Below are 23937 nucleotides of genomic sequence, written 5' to 3' on the forward strand. Positions count from 1 at the left end.
GTTGCCAGAGAGTTGCCAGAGAGTTCCCTCAGTGCTTTCAGCCCTTTGTCAAAGCTGCTTTTTAAAGCACTGCTAAAATAAGAGTTAAAATAAGATATCAACAGCTGAGCTGGCTGCACCCAAGAGGATGGAGGAAAGTGTGACTTCTCTGTGGCGGGGATGGTTTCTGGGCTTGTGTCCGTCAGCAGGACGGAGAGCAAGGTCTTGATCTCTTTTTGGGATCTCGGGTGCTTCTGCTTTCCCCCCTTCCTTCCCAGACCTCTGTGGAAGCTGGAAAGGAGAGGGAAATAAAGCTGGATATTTAGGGGCAAGGACTGGGTATGTGAAGTGACATTAATACAGTTGGGATGAACGGATTCCCCTGAGAGCCAGGGAGTGATACAGGCTGGTGCTGGGCAGTGGGTGGTGAGAAGCAGTCAGATGAGATTGACTGTGACAGGCAGGGGAAGGAAACTGGGCCTCAGATGGGGAGGTGGAGGGGAGAGAAGAGAAACAGCTGTGGTGAGGAGGCCAAGATGGAAGCGGGTGATGGCCGGGCAGAGAAGCTGTGCCAAGGACAATAGAAGGACTCTGACTTGAGGGGAAGGGAGTGAGGTGCAGGGATGGAGAGCACGGCGAGGGGAGCCGTGGACAGCAGTTGGGAGACGCAGCCTGGAGAGAGAGGCAAAGGGCTAGGGCCTGGATGGGAAAGGCGGTCTTAGACTCGTGGGTAGGACTGGGTAAACGTTTGCTTACGGCAGAGGCAGCATTAGGGCAGCGTAATAGGGAAAAGCACTGAAAGTTCATATTTGGTAGTGCTGTAAAGTGTCTGTGATGTGTGCTAATTTTTAACAAATGTTTTTGGAGGATATAATGTGGATAATGTGGTTTTTTATTAGTGATTTAGAACCTTAATTTTGCTGTGCTTTGGTTGTTCGCCTGTAAAGTTGAGGTACTAATGCCCTTTCCTCTAACAACAGTGGTGTGAAAAGAATTCATTAATATTTGTAGATGTCTCGGATACTGTGCTGGCATAATTAATTTGGTCATGGTCTGTTCTGTTCTCAGAGAAGGATTTGAATATGGTAGATCTACTGTTCAAGGTGAGCCTTGAACAATAAAAATAAAGCAAAACTTCAGATACTTGTTTGTTAAATAAATGTTTCTTGCTCTTTGTTCTTTACTTTGTGCACTGACTGAGACAGGGGCCCTCTGGAAAGCAGTGTGTGATCCTGTAATTAAGAATGGTGTTGGAATGCGCATCCCTGGAGGGTTGAGCAAGGTTTGCCTTGTGAGACTTTTAACATCTGTCTAACTTTTCATTTATGTTTGTTTTTTTAATATAGCTAATGGTTTAATGTGTTTTGTATACATTGTATATACAATGTAATTATTTATTTTTTTTTTTGGGCAATGAAATCATTAGGCTAACTGTTTTTTTTTCCTTTGCAAAACTGACCATTTTCAGAACAGAGATGATCTGGAGTTGGAATACAATGAGCTAGGAGGGGATGAGTGAGATGAATCATCTTCAATGGCAGAAATTAAAGATCACTTGAGACATAATTATTGAACAATGCTTTGAGGCTTTGAAGGTACATAAACTACTGTTAACTTTGTCAGTTCCCAGAAGTAGTTTTTAAAATACTCGTATATACCCATCCAGTGTTGACTGTTTCCACTCTTGTTTAACATTTGAATTGTGTTAGAACCCTGTCTAGGAGTAAAGTTTATCCAGCATATTGATATGAAGGTATAACTTGTAAATCCTCGCAGAGTTTCGTGTTCCATATCCTCTTGTTTCAAACACCCCGACCCCCCCCCAAAGTAAGTGTAGGCTAAAATAGAAACCTAGTCACATTAAATGACAGTGACCAATTTCTACTTTTCTTTTTTTTTTTTTTTTTTTCCTCTTCATCCTGAATGTTGTCATGCTGCCTTCTGTTACTTGACATTTTTTGGGTTTCCCATCATGTCTGTAATGATTAGGAAAGAATTCTGAGCACACATTGCCTCTGTCCTTGGCAGTTATTTTTGCTTTTCTGGGAGACGATAATTGTGCTACTTGTCTATCTTCATTGCCACGGTGGTAAGTACAGAGGGGAAGTGGCATAAGCACTTCAGTATTTCTGCAGTATGCTAAAAGCCTCGAACGCTTCTGGCAACCTGTTGACAAAGTCCTGTAATGAAGATGAGTAGAAAAGAGACAAAAGGTCTCTGCTCTTCAGTGGGCAGAGAAGGGGATGCAGAAATTAGCTTCTGATACTGCTAGTAAGTGTTGCATGCTTCCACACTACATGAGCATCTAGGTCCTTACGGTGAAAGTAAATCAATTTAGATACAAGTAAGAATAACAGTTTGAGTTTCTTGTATCTTCATCAGAACAGAAATACAAAAAAAATTGTCTTTTTCCTGCAAAGGATTTTGGCAAACTGATACTCTTAAGTCATATCATACTGCATGTAATCAGGTTTTATTAACTACTTGTTTAGTAAAGTAATATTAAACCGGAGTAAGAATATCGTTCTATAATGTCTTGTCAAACAGGCCCATGTGCTAGTCAAAGCCCTGGGAAGTTGAGGTGAAGCAGAGTCTGTACCTGAGTTGTGCCGCCTTGAGGCAAGTCCCTGCACAGTGCTGGGTATCCCTGGGTGGAGAATCCTGCCCAAGTTCAGGGCAAGTCCCTGCACCTCATACTGCAGGTCTGGGTTGCTGGACAGATGCTGGGGTAAAAGAGAGCAGAATCGGAGCATTACTTGGCACTGCTGAATTAAAACTGCTTGAAATGCAGAGGGAGAAGCAACGCAGAAGAATTGGGTTCTCGCTGTAGGCAATAAAACAAAGTGGCCCGATATGGTTGGTTTTGACCATACCATATGGTATGGTCAAAAGAGGGATCTCTTAATTTTCTAAACAATTTTAGTAGAAATGTGTTCATATCCATTTGATAAGAATATTTACATTCGTCCTACTTGATTAAACTCTAAACAGAGCTACATCTTTTACCTAAAAAGAAGGGGTGTTATTTGAAATTACGATCACACACATTTGAACACATCCAATGATTTTTTTTTTTCTTTTTTTAAGATTTTATACCTTTAAAAAGTACACAAAGGCAGTTATAATCAGACCTAATGCAGGAGCCAGGCATGGACTATTTCCTGTGGTGAAAAACCCTGCTGCCTTGAACTACCTATCAAGAATAAAAATTAGATGCTACTTGAAGCCTCAACCTACTTCTTCTATGCCAAATTCTAGATTAATCTTGCCACCTGCAGTGTGGGTGTATAAATGACATGAGGGGGACATTTTTCTCTTCTTTTTCATTTTTGCCACATAAATGGTGTGAAGTAATCATGTCATACTGTGCTGGTTTATGGCATTATATCATGTGATGCCTTGCCTTTTGTGGCCTATTCAATGACGCAAAATGCAGAACATTAGATTTTTTTTTTTTTTTTTTTTTCAGCAGGAGACACATATTTCATTCGAAAGAATTTCTGTGTGTTTACTGTTACAGACAAAAAAATTGGTTTTGGCACCTGATGTCCACTAAACCTTCATCTAAATCAGTAGTTATGTCAGTTGCATACCTCCTAAAAGAGCAAAGTTGGTTCTGTAATTCTGACAACAGGGATCTGTGAATCATTATTTTGGAGCAATAAATACTGTAGCTGAGCACTGATGTTTTGGCTTCCTAAAAAACCTCTCATTGCAATCTTTCTGTCCCCCATCCTCCCTCCTTGTGTGATAACATTTCTTACATAGTTACAGCTGAGTTTCCCATTGGTCCTCTGTGCTATAAATAGGAAAAAATAGTATAGGATCACTGCAGCTGCACGGATTATTTTACTGAGTCTGTCCTGCCCTTGCTCGTATGGGTGACTCCTCCCTCTGAAGCTGTGAGTTTTCCATTTGGCATCAGTGGGAACAGGCACCGCCTACAGCGGACAAGTTTGTGTTGTAAAGCTAAGTTCTGTGTCGTGTCCCCCCTTCTTTTCTTTTTTTTTTCTTTTCTTTTTTTTTTTGTCTTTTGTAAACTGGAACGTAGCAAAAACGGTCTGAGAGTGCAACATGTATAAAACTGGATCTTGGAGGTTAAATACTCATTGCTTCTATGATGAAAGACTATCTACAGATGGCATACAGACCTGCCTCTGCTTCTCTCTCTCCACTTTGGCTCATTGTGCGTAACAATGTTGAAATTTTAAAGCCTATTCTTAGGGACTGGGGAAAATAACAAAGCCAAGATGTGTGGGAGGAGAGTGGGGTTTGTGTGTGTGTCATGATTTTTCTTGTTCTGTGGAGGTCTCGATGGATGTTCATCATGCTGTTTGGAAAATGAAGCAGCACAGCCTTAAAACATGATATTTGTAGGATAATTTGGTAAATGCCGATGATTTGGAAACCTCACATGCTGCACTTTATCTCGAGTCTTCCTTTTAAGGGAATCTACTGACAAGTTGTGGTAGGAGGACTTTGTGCAGTATTAGGTACAGTAATCTTATTAGGGAAATGGTGGAAGTTGTTTAGGTTTACTTCATTCTAATTAATTATGAACCCGGAAAAAATTAAGTTTCTTTTTTATAATAGTATTGCCCACACATTTAAAAGTCATGGTCCTCTGTTAGCCTTTTGTTCTCTGATGCTGGCAGTGCTTTTAATGTTTTTTTCATGTCTTTCGAGTTACCAGCTTTCAGATGGGATATTCTGCCTTTCTAGCTTTATGCCATCCTAATTGTTTCAAAATGTAGTCATTAAAAAAAAAAGTAAACATTATTGCTGGTGTTATTGCTAACGGCAAGAAATGCAAAAAAAGGGGGACACATGTGGCAGTTCTATTTAAATAAAAGCTTATTTTCAGAAACAAAGGCTTATGGAGCAAAAGGGAGCACTTAGTACCCTGAGCACGTTTGCTGTTATGGATGAACCCACAGCAATGGATGCTATCAAAGTTGTCATATTTTATTCATGAGTTGTGGTATGCTTGGGTGAAATAAGAAAAGCAATGCTCCAAATCATAATTATGGTGTAAAAAGATAAAACAGTTATTATTGTGACATTTTTGAAAATTCTTAAATCTCTCAAATAGTTCATATAAAACTTGCGGAGAATAACTAAGTATGTTAGCTGTATTTGTGATTCTTTGTTGGGGTGGGGTGTGCAACACTTCACAAATAGAATTTATACATATTTTGGGAGAATATATAAATGTGTACTTATGTGTGTTCCAAGAAACAAAGACAACTAGAATGTTGAATATAAACGTAACTAGGCTGACAGCAGAAATTATACTTCAGTAGAGAAGGGCTTGGACAAATGTATTAAGCCTCATGTTATTATCATGCAGTTAATAAATAAAACAGACACCCAGGATTTAATTTGCTTTAGCAATAACATGGAAGTGATTTTTCTGAGAGAAAGAAAACAGAAGGGAGAATTAGTTCATGAAACACATTTGTTTAATGCTTGTACGAATCATATTTAGAGAATAAAGAAAAAACATCAGATTTTAGTAATAAATGAGCTAAATGCTTTAAAAGTAATTAAAAAACTATTTAGAGTCTCAAATCATTGGGAGTTTTTGAACCAAGAGAGCACTTCAGCATATGCTTACTTTGAACTTTACGGATAATTTCATTGCCTTTAGTTGGATTATTCATGTGATAAAAGGCTTTACTGGACTGGAAATTAAAACCTTTGTGTAGGTGTAGCCAAGTCTGTTATCTGCCATAAGTAGCATTAAGCATTATAACCTCTTTCTGCAAAAGAAACTGAGTCGGAGGTTTCTGTTTTCCTGAAACTTCCCTGTTAATGAACTATTTAAAACTGGTATTTTGATTTACATGTTTAAGAATGCAGGTTTTCACCAGGGGGCAAATTCTGATTTCTGTGTGGCTCTGCTGATGCTAGACTGGGATTTTCAACAGGGTCAAAATAGTTTAGGCATTCAGCTTCTCTCCGGCTCCAGCTTCTCTTCTTCTTCTGGTACTTAAAATTTCTTTGAAAATCCAGGTTATGGCTTACTTGTTGACTATATCTGTCATATTCATGTTAAACTTAGGAATCCTAAAGCACTTCAGAAGTACTTGATATTACTATTTATTTTTAATACTGTTGCCATAAAGTATGAGCAGCATTTATTATTACCTGTAAGAAGGAAGAGCGCTAAATGAGAAATCAGAATTATTACATAATAGCTTGAAAGTACAAAAGGATCAATCTCTCTGCGTGCTCTGTTGAAAAAGATTAAATTTTGTTTCTAGATTACAAACACACTAAGGGTTATAGTGGGAGGAAATAAGTCCAAACTACAATTAGTAGTTATTTGCAAAACTTGGCTTCTATATCTGATTTTTGGTTCTCAAAAAGATGCTCCTCACCTTCTGGTACCATCCTAAGTTTCTTTTTAACAAATGTGACTGAAGAACATGTTTTGTCAAGTTCAGTATACGTTATCATTTTTTAAAAGTAATTTCTAATTTTGGGGGTCTGTGACTTTGAGCATACCTGAAAATGTTTTGTAGAAGGGGAGGAAAAAATTGCTTAGCTTGCTTTTGCATGAAGCCAGAACAGAAACAGTATTTTTGGGTGGCTCATTATTTTGTGTGACATTAGCATTTAACATACTCTAAAATAGATCCCTGAAGTGGACAGTACTCCTGCAAAACGGACGGCATATTGGTAATGATTCTTAGCAATTACTGCCTTTTCCCAACGTTGCATACATTGCCACTGGCTCTGTTCAAACACCACGGTGTTGCTAGTGTAGTCCATGCTCTTTCTGTTAAAATGTTGTTACTGTTTCCCAAATTTGCAAATAGCAGTCTTTATAGTCACAGTGATGTGCTACCTTAACTAATATAGATAAACAGTGGAAAAGATGTTATAATCAGTGACTCCTGAACTAATTAACTAACAGTGCATGTAATTTGATTAACTTGCATGATTTAAATGCAGATTATGTGCTTCTAGTGGTAGTGTAACTTCTGGAGCATTTCTACCAAGGATTTAATTTAAAGGATCATCCATTTGTAAATAGTCTTGATTTCAGCACGAGTCTCTTGAGGAAGCAACAGAGCCTACTTGAGAAGGCGAACCTGAGCTCAGTAGCCGCTTAAAATAATTTAAACAAGGAAAAGTGGCTGCCTGAGTAACAACAGGTGATACGTAGCGCTCAGCAAGGCGAGCAGCGTTGTTCTTGGCAGGAAGCTTTTTGCAAAGCCATTTGGCTTACTCCAGTTTTCTGATTTTGCTCCAAAATGGCCAAATGGTTTGAAGATGGCATCAGTCGCTGTGCTATATATGTGCCCAGGCCTGCCGCTCATCCTTCTGCCGCTGGAGAGATGACTCCAGCACTTTCCTTGGTCGTTCTCTCCATTTGGATGGATAAGACAAGGAAGGGCCCTGGAGGTATGAAACCCACATGCAGCGAAAAAGGGGCAGTCTGTCAATGTAGGCTTTGCTACAGCTTTCTGCCACTGTGCTTTCTGTGGCACTTAGGGGACCTTTTGCTGACTGGGGCTTGAGAAACGTAGGTGGCCGCCTTCTCTCTTGGCATGTATTCATTTCCAAGTCTTGTGCAGTATCTGCTGCTCTGTTTGTTCCAGAGTACTCAATTTCCATGGTTCAGTTTGAAATGCTGATAAAGCAAACAAAGGACTTAGACTCTCTGACAACTACTTAATTAACATGAGTGTGGTCATTCTAGCTAGTGCTCAAGTCGGGCTAATTTTCAAGAAGTGCAGAGCCCGACATTAAACCACTAAATCAACTAAATTATTGGTTGGGGAGAACCTGTGATTTGATAAGTAGTCTCTGTTTGATCTCTTTAGTGACTCAAAATTCTGCTGTCCCTGGCATCTGGGGTTTTAGGATTGGGTTTGCAATAGCTTCCTGAAAGGAATGAAATATATATATAATTTTAAATGCTAGATTAATTTTGTTAGGAGAGACCTAGTCGTAAACTAGTTTACAAACATGTACATCAAAATGACAGCAATATATGAACCCTTATTGCCAGGGTAGTTTTGCATCATGCAAAAGGAGAGTTTACATTGAATTATACTATTTTTCCACCTTCTCTAGGAGAACTGTTTTTGCTGTATAGTCATGGGAACTTACCTTTGTAACATTAGCTATTCACCCTGGTAATTGCTCCATCCTCTAATTTAATGAAAACCCATTAAACCGAAACAATAATTAAAATGAGACATCATCTCTGTAGGAGGTTTGCATATTAAAATCACCAAGCATTTCACTGCAGACGGATCTTATTCTTGAGAAACAGTGTTTGAAGCAACACGTAAAAAGTGATTTATAATGAATAATCGTAATTTAGAAAGCTGTGCTGTTGAACGTGATTTCCTACTGTTTATTACTGAGTTTGAGTGGAGCTAGCAAGGCAAAAGCATTTACAATGTTTTTTCGTACTGGTGAGAATACCTAAAAGCAGAGATGTACTCATGAGAAAACATCGCACCTTCTTTAGTCCTCCCTGGTAGCATAGTTTTAAAGAGAAGGGCGAGGCGTTTTCATCCCTTTCTCTGGGTTGCTGGCAGGTAGGACAGGCGGTGCTGGTCCCCACTGTGCCAGTGCAGGGGCCCCGCAAGAGCAGCATGGTGCCTGCTCAGGACCTTCATGTAAGCTTGCATTTATTTTCCCTGGGCAGTAACGCACAGCTTGCTAAAACCCATGCGTTAGCCTGGCTTGAAAGCAGTGTAGGCGAGTGGCAGGCATGGTGGATGAATTTGGGTCTGTGCTTAGGTGATGTCTAGGTATGCTGCTACTTGGCTGGTGGGTCTCTGCAGCGCCGTGTGGGCTGTCTTGAGCCTTAGTGCTGATACCTGAATTGAGCACCCAAAGTGCTCTGAGGGATACACATGGCTCCGTGCCTATTCCTGTGACAGGAGCATATTGCAAAGTCGTCTTTTTTTGTTTGCATGTAAGGAGAAATTTGTGTGAATTTTCTCCCCACAGCTTAACACAAAAAATTGGTGCTAGCTGCAGATAGCTACCTTTTGCCCTTGCTAGGTAGGGAGGGACAACTACCTGAAGTGTTTCCCTGCTTGGCAGGGAAATGCCTTCTTTCTGGAGGAGATCCCCATGGTTGATGTTAGCATCCTTCTGTGACCTTTTGGATCTATTTGTGGCTTGTGTGGGCTGAGGAATGGTCTTAGAGGGGCAGGAAGGAGTGGGCATCTATCACCAGTAGTGTTTTCGGTGGTTGGGTTTGGTTTTTTTTTTTTTTTTTGACCAGTTCTTTGAAAGATGATTTGTGGGACCAATGTGGAGAAAGGAGTCTGTGCCCTGGATCCCACTTGGACTCAGAGGCTTTGATGAAGCACCTGCCTTCAGCGAGCAAGAAGGGTTTTGTGATACTGTCGTGTGTTTTCATCCTGAGCAACTTTTAGAAACTGTCTACACTGAGAGTTCCTAGTTTTGGATCCTCCTTCTACTCTTGGTTCCATTTTTGGAAAGCTGATGACTTAAAAAAAAGGGGCACTGTTTTTTGTGTGTGAGGTTTTTTTTTAGTAGAGATTTCAGTTTTATTGGATTTTGCCTATAGCAAAATAAAAGCCAATATGCTGCAATATTCGATTCTTTAATTGCTGTAGCTGAAATCCAGATTCTCTGTTGTTGCAGGGTTAATTTCTACTTGCTTGTCCAGAGTGACTGTGCAAAGGTTCTCCTGAAAGCATGTTGAAACAAATAGCTTTAAAATGATTGAAGGTACCAATAAAGCAATTTGTTCTGCAGTGTGTTCCCTACCAAGTAAAAGGAAAAGGTATTCAAGCAGTCTCGTGAATGATGAAATGTATCTGTTGCTTCAGAAAACATTCGTTAGAACTGAATTTTAGTATTTTTCTCTAATGGAAGCATCTATTAATGAATTGGGATTCAGCTTGTAAGAACTGGTGCGCATTTTTCATTGCCTAAAATTCCAGCCTAAATGATCACGTACTTCCCTTTCTACGATGGATGTCATCAAAGTAAGTTTGGCAAGAACTTTGTCTGCTTTCCTACCACTATTCTTTTATTTCTCTAACTCATTTTGTCTATTTCTGTGTGGTGATAATTTTCTTACACTGTTTCTAATGGAGCTGAAGCCTCCTTCTGCCTTTCTCTTATTTGGGGCCTCTCGTGTGTTCTGGGCTACAAGTGGCAAAAGCCTGAGGTTTTAATTTTTAGTTGCCAGAGCTGGTGATGCATAGAGCAGTGGATCCACACAGGAAGATGTGACTTGAGGGCCTAAATCAGGTTTGTAAGGACTGATCCTGAGTTATTATATCTTTGTAATTCCGTTTGTCATATAGGGTTAGTGTGTACTGAAATACCTGTACGTTTCATACGTGCAGGGTAAAGCTTGCCCTGACGTCATTGGCCCCAGTGCAGCATCACCTTTTATCTGGACCCGTCTTACAAAATGAAAACAAACCCATGCTAAAATAAAAATTAGAGATTTATTTTGAAGGTGCTGGAAATGAGTATCGTGAGTAATTGCAGTTGCAGGTAAGATTCATCAAGGTGGCTGAGCATGTAAGAGCTTGCTGCAGCTAAGCAGGGTGCTGTGGTCTTCCTCTGCAGAGCCTGGCCAGAGTCGTGCTGCAGCTGCTGAGCCCCTGCCTAAGTGTAGCCCTGGGTGCCGGTTCTGCTCATAGCTTCTTTTGGCTTGGTAGGGCTGTGCTGGTCGGGGACTGAACGGGCTCGTGTGGGACAAAGCAGCCAGGAGAAGGCAAGGTGGTGTCCCTGGGAATGGGGGAGATGGTGCCGGGCAGGGAAGTGCGGGATAGCAGGGGCTAAACGGTTTGGCTGTCCTGGCAAACTGCACCATTGCTTTGTATTTGGCACTTCTTCCTTGGACCTGCAGCTTGAAAAAAAGGAATTAAAATCAAGCCACAAATATGCTCTCTCTCTGACATAGATGTGTCTTCTGCTTCTCTGTTTTGCTGAAGGTGAAATGTTGCCTTTACTTGATGCTCTGAGATGATTTGTATCTATTGTATTTTCAGGTAACTGTGTATGTTTGCTTTTTTTGCTTGTTTTATTTTAGAAACACTCTGGTATGTTTAAAGAAACTCTCCAGACTCACTATTTCAAATTAAGAAAATATAATCACATAGAAGGACATATGAAAGTCGTATCTATGTTTATTTATTTATTTATTTTGCTGAGATTGCATTATCATTCAAGCATGAAGCGATGTCTCACTGAAGATTACTGTATAAACCTATATTGTTCTATATTATGTAGGAAATACGACATTTCATTACGAGCAGACAGTTATTTTTATAGAGAGCATAAAAAGTATTTTCCCTTTCAGGCACCTGTGGTGAGGGGGTGTATGTGTTCTCAATTTTTCTTTTTTTGAAGTGTGAAAATCAACCTGAAAAGGGAAAGCTCTTATTCTAAATGGATCGTACTCCCAGTTCATTTGTGCAGTACTTTCTGCAGAAATCGAGCAAAACACAGACAGATGACATGCCTGGCGATCGCGCGGCATGAGGAGGAGCACTGCCAGAGAGGTGCAGGGGGCTGTCCCGTGGGGCACGGGAACTGGGGTGATGCAGTGCCAGCTGGGCTATGCTCTCAGCGAGGCCTCATGCGGCTCCTTCCCAGCAGTCGGGCCGCAGATTGTGAGCCCAGGGCTGCGCTCAGCACCCCGACAGGTTTATCATCCAGGGTCACGTGCCCCCTGGATCCTCACGAGCCTCAGTGGGCTCCTCAGCTTGCGAGTCCAGTTGCAGGCTATCGGGTCGCATTTGCCGTCTCGCCACAGAATTGCTGGGAAAATCCCCTACAGAGGTTGAGTTGTGAAGAACAGCATTTCTGTAGACATTTCTGCCTCTGCAAGTACATTTTCAGTTGTCTAGTGGTAGGGGGTGTTCCTAGGCGCTGGTACCTCCTCGGCCTGGTAACGAGTAGACCTACTCCAAAGAAATAGCACCATACTTAGACGTGTGTTAATTTTGAAAAGCCTAGTTACATAACTTCCTTCGTATGAATTGTACGTATGTTGCAAAGCAGTACATAAATACTGTTTGTTATCTAGTAGTTTGAACCCAAGATTCTGGAATTTCGTAATTTCATTATCTATGGCATATATTGATTTCAATCAACAGAGAATGAATATAAGGTGTTGCATGTGTTTTTGCTGTGTTCAGGACTATGAAGAGGTGGTAGAGTACAACACTGTTTCAAATTATGTTTCTAACTGGAGCAGGCAGTGCATTGATTATTCATTCATGATTCCAACTAAAGAATCCTCTATTTTTGTATAACGTTTGGTGGATAGATGGCAGGATGTGGCTTTATATCCGGGCCCCCCTATCATGAGAAAATGTTGGACTTTGCAAGGCTTGGCTGAAGCTTTAACATATATTTCCACTGACAGCACTGCCTATGCTTTCATGTGAAAGCATTTTTGAAAGCTTTGGTAAGTTGTGTTTTATTTCTGGCAATTGTGACACCTTTAAGAAAAAAAAAAAAGCATTTTGTAAGATACTAAGGTTCTTAAACTTCGAAACAAGGATAATTATCTTCAACTGTCAGCTCTTGGACATTTTATCTCTGAGTCTTACTGTGCCTTGGAACTTAGTACCAGTGAATTGTCTGTCTGCCTAGATAGCAAACTGGGTATCGGAGAACTTACTGGTATATGGGACACATAGCTTTGTGTCTCCTGCATCAGCTTTTTAAAAAGAAACTAGATAGTATTTATAACCAGTAATAACACCTGCTAGGTGAAGATAATGATACAGACAATGAAATCTTATAGATAAAGACAAAATCTGGTCTTCTGTGCTGGATTATTTATTCCTCCATTCCCCTTTCTGATGGCAGTGGAAACGATATCTGTTCTTTGAAGCTTTATCCTCTGCTATGATAAAAGTGGCGTGGACAGACAAATAGTTTGATGCTGTAAAGTGGGCATTAGATTATTTTCAGGTGAATTTGAACCTCTAGCAAAGATTTTTAAATGACAACTAGTGATTTTTGATGTTTAATTTGCAGTACTTTTCAGAGGTGAGCTTTTAAGAGTGCAAGTGTGTTATGGATTCTGAGTGTGTAGGCTCATTTGAAGGGCTTTAAGCTGCACAGGAAAAATTGAGACACCCAATTACAAAACATGCTTGACTACTTATTTCCTTGGAGTTTGGTTTCAGTCCATGGCATTCCCTCAGTAGTTGCATTTCTGAGTTTCAGGTTGTTTTTCAAGCCAGTCTCTCCTCTTTCTGTCTGCAAAGCCTCATTTAATGACACAATGTTTTTTTTTCCTGCAGTGAAATTCTGAATTGTAAATCTCATCACTCCTTTGTGTGTTACAGCATTCATGCTGGGCCGGATTCTCAGGATTCAGTAGAGGTATATGGTTTTCTACCAGCTGAGAATTTGTGCCGGCATTTCTGGCTTCAAAGTAAACCTTTCAAAAGGAAGCGCACCGGGCTTCTAATTGGTTGTGACACCCAGGAACCGCAAGTGGCACAGGTCTCGCAAATGTGTGACAAAGGCCCAGCAAGAGAGACATGGCAAGGGGTGGGAAGGTGAAATGCCGTGATTTCTCCCTTTTGTCATTAATCATATTTCGTAGTGATGATATATTGCAAATAAAAGGATGAGATAAAAATGAATGTGGTGGGAGACAACACATTTGAATCTTAGAAGATCAATTATAAGAAGGCATGCTGCTGCTTGGACAGCAGGATTAGTGAGACAAATATTTCTGGATCTGCCTGGTCAGACTGTAGTTTAATAAATATTGTATGAGCTGTCACGCTTTGCTTGTTTAAACTGAGAAATCCCTGAAACGATAGTGGATTGCAAGCGTGTCTTGTATTTATTTCTCAGGCAGAAGCACAGCGGAATAGCATTATTAGCAATAATACATCTCTGCCTTACACAGTGCAAGGACAGCTTTCCTCTGATGTATGACGGAGAGGTGGTAACGGAGTAAATGGTAAAAACTGAAATTGGAGCTTGGTGAATTGTGTTGGGAGAGGCAGTTCCTGAGATTTCTCAGAATTTAGGAGCCTATTTGTCTGACTGCAGCACACCTTATTTACAGCAACTTAATCTGCTCACAGCAGACACAAATGGCTCAGCATCCCGTTAAAAATTCTGTCAGAAAATCAGTAGCTGACCAGTTGTGAACTTGTCAAAGTGACAAGTGGGCATGCTGACAGAGGTGGCAGTTAGGTTTTTTTCATGGAACGAATGCAGTGGTGGAGCATGGTAGATGACTCTCAAAAATGAAAAATATTGATGGGAAAATGAAAAATGTAATCTGAATCTTTCTGACTTAGCATTTTTACTGGACCATTGTTTCCCTCTTTTTTTCTTTTTTAAATAAAATTCTTAGATATAGAAAGAGAAATCCATGCAGCACCCCATGTGAGTGAGAAGTTAATTCAGCTCTTCTGGAATAAAAGCGAGTTCACATTTCTGGCCACCGTGCAACAGAAAGCATCGACTTCTGGAGTTATATTGTCCATCCGAGAGTTAGAGCACAGGTAAGAGGAAATTGTTTCTCTCTTGTAGCAGTAGCGACACTGAAGATACTAAGCACTCAGTGGTTCATTTTGACAATGTGTTGAAATGGTAGATGTACAACCTGACATTAACGCCTTTCTTCATAGTTTGCAATTTACTACTTTTTGCTAGTTGTTTTTTTGGTACCGGAGGAATGCATGGTTTATGTATCCTGGTCTGTAAAATAACTTAAATTAGCTTAAACAGAAAGATCAAAACCAATGTAGTATTAACGCAAGGCACTTTGGAAGTTACAAACCTTGTAATGCAATTTCCCTTACTAGTTTATCATATGCACTTTGGAGTTGCTTTTTCGTAAAAGTTAAACTTACATGTTTCCCGCTTCACTATGTTTTATAACATTTTAAAATAATATGTTTTCTTTTTTGAGATTCAGCAATTAAGCTATTAAGCAATTAAGCTACTTGTGCTTCCGTATGGTGATGTGTATGTTTTCTTCCTGGCATAAGTACAGTATATTCTTATTTCATGTGTGTGTCTTTTTCTTCTTTTTTCGTGTCAGTGTAGGAGATAAAAATAGGTCTTTTTCATTAGCTATTATAGTGGCAGACATCAGTTTATTTAAAAAAAAAAAGTATACCTTGTGTTATGGCCCATAATACAATTCCAGTGACGTTTTGATGACGTTCAAAGTGTGCGTTGCGTCAAATAGTATTCTACTTGTAACTTTGTGAATGCTTTTTTTTCATAATTTCTTAGGGCTTGAAGGACCTGTGTATCTAGTCTGACTTTCTGTTTTAATACAAGTAATAGCATGTTTTTTAGTTGCTCCCATTTCAAATCTAACACCAGTCATTCTGTGGCATTTCTTTTAGGAAAAAAAAATCCTATTGGTATTTAATTTTGTTAATCATGTACACGATACACAACTGTTAGCCCAATTTCTTGCCTTTTGATGAGAAAGTATATAAAGGAGAAGGCAGTGGCTTTATTATGACCAAATCCTCAATGATGGCTTTTGCCAGTGCAACAGCAGAGATGCCCGGATGAGGATAGCTAAGGGGAGGACTCTGCTGCTTCCTTATTCTACCATCATACTTTTCTGCCACCTCTACTTTCCTGTTAGTCTCTTTCTTTTACTTTATTCCTTCTTTCATTTTCCAGGCCATTGTCTCAATATGTAAGAATATTGTTTTACATTACACAAGGATCCCTCTCTCCAACTCTTCCTGTTTTCCTTCTCTCGCTCCGTCTGTTCTCTGTCTCTGTTCCTTTTTTCGTTACTTTTTGATTCCTCCAAGCTTTTCCAGGCCATTGTAAGTCTCTGAAGTCATGGATAACAGGATCAGTTTGCCATGTTAAGGGATTTTTTTTTATTTGAGAAAATATTTGATTTGAGGAGAGCCATTAACAGATGAACACTGTCACATGTAGGGACACATGCATGCACTCAGCAAAATCCAAGGTCGAACTAGACAGGCAGTGATGATTATACAATGCAAGGCATGTGGATTTTTAGATATGGCCTCTTCTGAATTTAGCTACTTAACTCCTCTATCTTGACGGGCAGAGACAGAGGCTTGTAGAGAGATGTGCTATGCAGGAGTAATCTTGATTGAACAAAAAGTGCTGCTGATGCCCTTCTTGGCACTGAGGTTCTCTCTAGTATTTCAAATTAATAGACATCTGTTTAAAAATACATGTAGTTGAAGGATTGGGTGCTAGTCTCACTTAAACCTTTGTAGTTCTGTGTAGAAACTGAGGTAGTTTCAGTCTGTGTAGTTCTATGTAAGAGTCAAAAAAGGCATGTCCAGTGTTGCTAATGACTGCTGTTACATTCTGAATGTCAGCTGGATTACTGCAATTATCCTTCTTTTCCAGACTCATTGTGTGTCACTTAAAAGGAGTCTCTGTTTGTTTCTCTAGTTTCCTAAGTTGCTACTTGGAGCTTGACAACGATAGTGCTTTCAAACCCTTAGGTCTGTGATGACAGTGGAGAAAATACTTTTTAACATTGATGAGGAGTAGAGAGCAAAGATTTGGAGCACTGCTGGAGAGGATCCTGCTTACATTATGATCAATGTAATAGCAGAACTTTCAGCTTGATTTTTTTTTTAATGTTGCTCTAACTCCTCAGGTCACTCTAGTCTTTATCTTTGCATGGGAACTGAAATGGGTGCAGGCCCTTGACACAGGGGAAGCCTTTTTTAAATTGTTGATCCTACTAAGCTTTTGATAATTATCATGGTTCTGTTTTGATAATTATCATGACTTCCCGTTTTTTTTGCCAAGCTTTTTTCAACCTTCCATGTGTCTATGAAAATAGACAATGCAAAGAGAATAGTAAGAAACATCATTATGTTTCAGCATGATTAAGACCTATGGGACCAAGTATAAGGATACATTTATTACGGAAAAGCCAAGAACTCTTCCCTTATGCACAAAATAGGAGATATTGTAGTTAAGACATAATGTTTTTTTAACTTATCAGCATACCAAAAGTGGCAGAGTTAAAAGTTCGAGACTTCGGAACATGCAGCAGGCCAACAACACCTGAATAAAAGAAGTTGTGTTAGTAGTTGGTACAAGAGTTTATATCTTTATAGGAGATGTCTCTTTTTGTTGCGCACAGATTTAATAGTTGACGAATAGGTTTTATTCCAAGCAACAAAAAGGGGTGTGTGTGTATGTGTACACACATATATTTTCTAAGTTACATATGCCAGCATAACAGCATAACTAGTTTAAAAGGCAGTTTTGCATGATGTACATAGTGGAGATGATTGCCATAAGGTACTAATACATAGAATGCTTGGTTTCTATTTCATTTCTCTAGTAAGTTTTAGCAGGATTTTATTTTCCATGAATAGCATGGAACTCTGAAACTAAAGGTATTAAAATAAGATGAATATAACTTTTCTTGAAGTCAGTAATTCAGATATGCTGTTTTGTTATACTAAATGGATATTTCGCAACAATTAGAGTTTTGCTGTTAATTTATATTATCATTTGGTGGACAGGATTTATACTACAGTGATGATAAATGCACCTTTGTTAATATTTTATCTTGTTGAATCAGCTTGATGATAAAGACTTTGTTTTCATGATCCATATGTATTAAAATACAGCTTGGAAAATGGAAAGCTTAATTAACACAGATTAAGTCTAATTGAACAGTCTGATAGTATGCGCGGACTGTGTACATAGTTATCTGGAATACAGTGGTAAATCTGAAGATTATAATTTTTTTTCTTAAATTATAGATAACAAAATGTAATATAGGAGGGACAAACATTTTACTTGGGGATGCAGAAGGCATAAGCTATTTTCTTTATTGGAGAAGGCATAAACTATTTTCTTTATTGGAGAATTATGCTAGCCAGTTCTTCCTAAAGATCTTTGTGAGCTATTTTGCTCACAATCTTTTGACTCTTCAGACACTTGGAAAAGGCCATCAAGATACTTAAAATCCCACCCATAATGAATCCTTATTTCAACAGTGATTTAATACAGTTTCATCCGAAGTTGTCTGACTGCTCCTCTGGCCTTGCATTGTCCAAAGCCCAGGAACGTAAATTAGATGGAGTCAGCATTGCCTTTGTGTTGTTTACTCGCTGGGTTGGAGGTATATTGATGGTTCCTTCCCACCACTGTCCAAGATCAGTATCTGGAGAAATCTGTCAGGGATGTTCAGGTACCCAGGCTAACGTTCTTTGAAATACTGGCTTTCACCAAAGGAGCTGATTATGATTTCCTGACTACTCTGGGGCACAGTTTAAAGGCAACTGACTGCTGTAATATTTTCTTTTCTTGTTGATGTGGAAACTGTGCCCTCCCCCCCTCCCCCCCCCAAAAAATATTATCCATAAACTCTTCCTATACTTTGTCTATAAAAATAATGAGTTACGGTGAGTGGGAAAGGAAAGCGTTTGTGTACTTTGAATGTATTCTAAAGGTTTTGATGCCTGGAAAACAATGGGTAAGGCACCTGGAAAAGTGTGACGAGCATTCTTTGGTGAATGATCACCCCACTGACTAGCTTATAACACTTTCAAATCATTTACTGCCCAAACGTTCAATAATGACCTTTTAATTGCTGGGGATTTTTTTGGAGGTAGCCACCATTGAACCACTACTCGTGTCTGGGCGTGGTAGGCCTAAATATTAAGAATTATTGAGTCCAGAATGATTTTTCTGCTAAGGTACAAATCTGAACCTCCTGAAATCAGACGAGTAGCACAAGTACACAGCGCCTGGGACTCTGGTACTTGCCTGAAAGGAAGTAAGAGGAAAGACAATCTTTATGGTATGTTACACATAACCAGCAGCTGGCCGCCAAGCCATCCTCTGGTCATGATGTGTGAGGTAATAACTCTGGATCAGGTTTTCTAATCTTTTATCAGGCGAAATTCCCTTTGACTTTTTGAAAGTAACCTGTTGGGTATTTACTTGCTCTGTAACAAACCTTCCTCCAAAGAAAGATTTTCTTCTTAACCATTGGTTTATTTTTATGGAGAGCAGAGAAATTGGGCATTGTAATGCAGAATATTGAAAACTAAACTAGTAAGCAGAGGAGCCATTACCCTTGAATTACCCATAAGAAACAGGATAATACCCTTATTGACCCTCTTAAAGTCTTCTTACGTGTATTTTTCAAGGTCCCTGAGTCTTGTGTGTTGTTTCTCCCCTCCCCTTGCCTTCCCAAAGAAGTCATTGTTGCTTTGATTACTAAAGAAGCAGGGTGAAAATGTTTTGTAAAATGCTAAGTTGCTTATTCCTCCCTACTATTTTGTGTGTGTCCCGTGTCTCTCTTCACGTTTATTAGTACTAACTTTCTATCCATGTGTTGTCATTCTTTCTGAAGAGTTTTTCAAAATGGGAGATCCCACCATGATAGAACTAGGGAGTGAGCCATAAGATTAATGTTTCTAAGATTTTCTTACCTGGAGCACTAAAACCGTCATTTTTTCTAAATTTTCTGAGGTTTTTTTTCTTTTTTCTTTGTTTTTATGCTTATAACCTATGCCTAGGACCTGAACTTCAGAAAATTTCTGCCACGCCAGATATTTGGAAACTTGCAAGCTAATTGTACTGCTATGGTGAAATAGATTTATTGAGTGGAGAATTTGGCCCTTCACTATGTAACAGCAAGCTGTATTGGTATAAATATTCAGGGGGATTCTGATAAATGCGTTAGGCTCATAGTGAAAGATTTTTATTCCTAGCAAGTCGGTTTTGGGTGGAGAGGGGAAACAGGCATGGGACTCTCTAGTACATTGTTGAATACTTCCCCCCAGTGACACCATGAACAACTCCAGAGACTGTTGAGGAGCAGGTAGAAGGCTGTATGTTTACAAATGACAGTTGGAAGGCTATGAGGCCATAATATGGTTGATTAAAAACACAAAAGGGTAACAAGCTAGTTAAATTAAACACTGAAACCTAATTAATGAAAAGAAACCTGTGCAATTGACTTCTGACCCTAGTTGTAATCCTGAAAGATTGGATTTATTCCGTGCTGCATTTTAGATTATTTTAGATTATTCTCTGCAAGATCTGTGTATGCATATTGGATTCCGAGATGCCCAGTATTCAAAAAGGGAAGGAAAAACTCTGCAAATATATCCATTAACCTTTTTTCTTTTAGGGTAAAGGTCACATCTTCATTAATATTTATATGTAGAATTGCTGAACTGGAAAGCTGTACAGAGAGTATAAAGATCCAGCCTTACTTCCATCCCTCTGAATGAGGTGATGGGAAATATGTGAGGCATCTACACATCTCTTCTTTTTTTTTTTTTTTTTTTTTTTTCTTTTTTTTTGTCATAGTGGAACAAGCAGGTGAGCTTTGGTTCTTCCAGAATTTTTTCTTCCCCCCCCTCCAAAAGGTCTTTAGAGATGCAAATAGAAATAGAATTGGGCCCATCTGTTTCTGTGCTCTGGGTTAAAGTATGCAAAAGAGGAAAGTGAGGCAGAATTGTTACATTCTACACATCTACCACTGATTTAAATGTTGTAAAAGAGGAGTTACTGCTTGAGGAGCTACCTTCCATCTTGTGGAGATGAGAGCAGGTGTTTTATGTACACTAGGCTGAAGATTGTTGTCTCTCTGAAGCATTAACATGCTGCTGATAACCAGCTGTTGAAACACATTGATTGGACCTTGTTGGCAATTGGAGCAGAATGGCTCACAGTTTGAAACTCTAAAACTGAATTTGGACAGCGCAGGAATGTTGTGGTCAGCCAGGAGCAGGATGTGTGGGTCCCCCAGGAGTCTTCTCCAACATGCTGAATGATTCTGTTTGCTTGTTTTATGACCCTCTGATATAGGCAAATCACTGAAATGTCTCAAACTTGCACTGAAGGCAACTTTCTGAAAACTGTCCACTGAATTTGGGCTTGTACTCACGCTAGTTACATTAAGAGCGTAAGTCTCCTGGTTAATAAGATAGTTAGATGTTCGCAACATTCTATTCATAGATGGTCATTTGCTTGGTTGGACATGAGGCTGGGTGATGTGTCTGGTTTTTGGTTTTTATTTGCAGTTTAGTAACATGCCTATGTGCTTTCCTTGCCCCAGGTACTGCCTTCTGAAAGGGAGGAGGGTCGCAGTGCCTGCCCTAATGACTGCCGGCTGTGGAAAGCTGCCAGCGCTCAGGTGGCAGTGGGGAGGGAAGGAGGAGGCCTGCAGGGCAAGCGAAGTCTGAGGGCGTCCAGAGAGCAGCAGGGAGCAGACACATGGCTGGGCCTTGAGAGAGTGGAAGGGAAAAGATTTTTTTGCTGGGAATCTAGCAGAAATGTGTGGAATTTGTCATAACATAAGAAATCACTGAAAAGCTGCTGAATTTGAGAGCAAGATCAGAGGGAAGAACCTTATTTGTAAGGACACAGTAATTAGGGTAATTTGTTTTCAAATATTGTAGTTTGACTCAGGTGGCAGACCTCATTAGTTTAAAAGGCTAGGTTATCCTCTTTTGTTTTATTAAAATCTGGTATTTAGAGATTATGGATTTGGGGATCCCCTGAGCTGAATTCTTGCTGCAGTGATGAGCAAGGGGGGGTGCACCGGGGCTATGCTCTGCTTTGGTTACAGCTCTGCTGGGAGCTCTCTGGTCACACTGGTAGCTCCAGGCTTCTGCGTACCCACAATGATCCCTGAGTTAATGCCAGCTCAGAGTCCCAGGTTAGCCTTAAAAAATCGACAGCCCCCATTCAGAAAGTCCTCAGATACAAATATCTTGTGGACTGCAAATGGTCCACTGGTGCACTGGGGAAACTAACCTTTGGTCAAGAGTTGTGGGTGATGAGCCCTTCAAGGACTACTTCAGAGTGTAACTGTGGATTGCGTTCCTTGCTAGAGTTACAGGGATAGTGTGAGTACAAGGTGACTTGGTTTTGGAGGGGTGATATGTAAAGAAATGATTCTTTTCTTTTGTCAGATTACTTTTCTGTCAGACTAGTTCGTTGGGTTGACATACCTCATTGCAACTGAACGGCGAAATCTGATGCAAAGGACGAGGTGGGAATAAGCAGGCAGGAGAGCGAGGCCATCTTTCAGGAGTGGTTACACTAGACTGCGTCCCTTACTGCGAGGCCAACCTCTGCTTTTTGTGAGGGAATAAAATCAAATTTCTCCCATTACTTGCCCACTTCTTGCAGATACCTACCTTTAGTAGAGATGTCTTGGTTCTTGTAGGTGTTTGTGTCTATATGTGTATGAGGGCATACACGTATATATGTGTTGGGGATTTTTTCTGTGGTTGTGTTTTGGTGCTTTTTTTTGTTTGTTTTGGGTTTGTTTTTGGTTTTGTTTTTTGGTTTTTTTTAGAGGTAGCCACTAAGGAGTCATGACTTCACCTTACTTCAAATGATAGACTCTTTTCTGTCCTGCTGACTGTGTTAGCTCTGAAGCCTGCTAAGATGCAGTACTATTTTTAGGTGCAGTGTGGTACTACCTGCTTGGTTTACTATGAATAGGGGAGAGACCAGGTCCTTTTCAGATAGTAGGCAGGTAGCAGCCACAGTGGAGATAGATTTTTAGACACATGAAATGGAAACAAAAATGCTTAAGGTCAATCCTTACAACACATGCCATGAAAATGAGTAGCTGCTTTGTATCAGCTCTGACTCAAGCTGTCTTTTAGCTGGCAGGCAGAAGTTGGGGTTACTTTTTTTTCTTCATATGATCAAAGAAGAAAGTGAATTTGTGTTTGGATGACCTTTGCCTGGTTGCAGATACACAAATGCATATTTTGAGCATCATAAATGCTTAATGCCTTGCAGCTTGCATGCCCAGCTGCCATGTAGAAGATTTGTAGAACAAAAGACAAAATGTTTATTATAGAAAATGTCAGTGTGGGGGTTTTTATTGCTAAAAGTTTCAAGCTAGGCTGACATAACATGATTCCTGTTGTCCTCAGAGTGGTCTGAATGGAAAAATAAAGTTGTTTAATTGACTGGATTTAGTGCCTTTTGTTTGAAATGAAAGGATACAAATGCTTGAAAGAATCCTGTTTAGGTAGCCAACAGCACAGTGAAGTTGCATTTTCAGGCTTTTACTTGAGAGATTTGAAAGAATTTAGTATTAAGTTTTGGCTTATTTTGGATTTGCTTGTATAGGAGGAATACTTTTGGAATGCAGTAGGTGATTATAGAGTCTTTGTCTGGGCAACATATGGGATTCAGCTTTTGCATTTTTTTTTGTAGAAAGTTAATCTGATTTTTCAGCAAGATACCTTCATTGTCACAGGCGATCCTTCTTCTATTCATGGCACCTTTTGTGCTACCTGATGTCAGTCTGATTTTGCTCCTAAGCTTTGATGATATCAGTATGTAATCTCTGCCACAGTAGTAAGTCTTTAATGCCACATAAGTGAAGATTTGTCATGTATGGTTTTGCTGTGCAGCGTCTCAATCCATCCATATTTAAACTAGCTGTAACAAGTAGCTTTATATGGTTTGTAGGTATGCATATGTAGGGGAGGCCTAGATCTGTACACTTGACCGTGTGAGAGCATTTCTTCAAAATCCAGTGTCTGACAATGCGTAATGCTTCAGAGCTTGGGATCTTACCCTGTCACTTTACAGTAACTAGGGTACAACAACAGTGCCTGTGGAAGCGACTGCAATATTTGCCTTGACAGCTGTAACTTGTTGTAGTTTTGCATCTATACAGCACCGTGGTGACAACTGCAAGGTGAGTGTTTACCTTTGTTTGAAGTCGGATGCCTCTCTTGTTTCAGAGGCACTGCTTTTGCTCTATATGGTTTCATTGGCAGTGGTGATGGTCTTGGGCATACGCCTGCCAGCTTATCTGCAGCGTAGTATACCCAGTGCGTGCTCTTGGCCTGACTTGCTTTCCACCGGGGAGCGTTAGAACAAGATCTCAGTTTCTTTTTTGTTGCTGTCCAGGCTGAGCCACTTGGCAGCACAACCGAAATGACAACGTGCTGTGTGTACCACTGTGCA

The 23937-nt window shown here is 39.9% G+C and overlaps 1 protein-coding gene across 1 annotated transcript in view; it reads left to right on the top strand.

Annotated features, from left to right (window-relative positions):
* Positions 1–23937, top strand: part of NELL1 (NEL-like 1 (chicken)) — a gene marked incomplete at its 3' end in the record, with an annotated part of 87128 nt that overhangs the window by 6796 nt on the left and 56395 nt on the right. Inside the window, exon 2 of the mRNA XM_009581001.1 lies at positions 14339–14489. Within this exon, the coding sequence (XP_009579296.1) occupies positions 14339–14489 (151 nt within the window). The remainder of the gene's footprint in view (positions 1–14338; positions 14490–23937) is intronic.

Source organism: Fulmarus glacialis, unplaced genomic scaffold, assembly GCF_000690835.1.
Source record: "Fulmarus glacialis isolate BGI_N327 unplaced genomic scaffold, ASM69083v1 scaffold5647, whole genome shotgun sequence".
Taxonomy (NCBI): Eukaryota; Metazoa; Chordata; class Aves; order Procellariiformes; family Procellariidae; genus Fulmarus; species Fulmarus glacialis.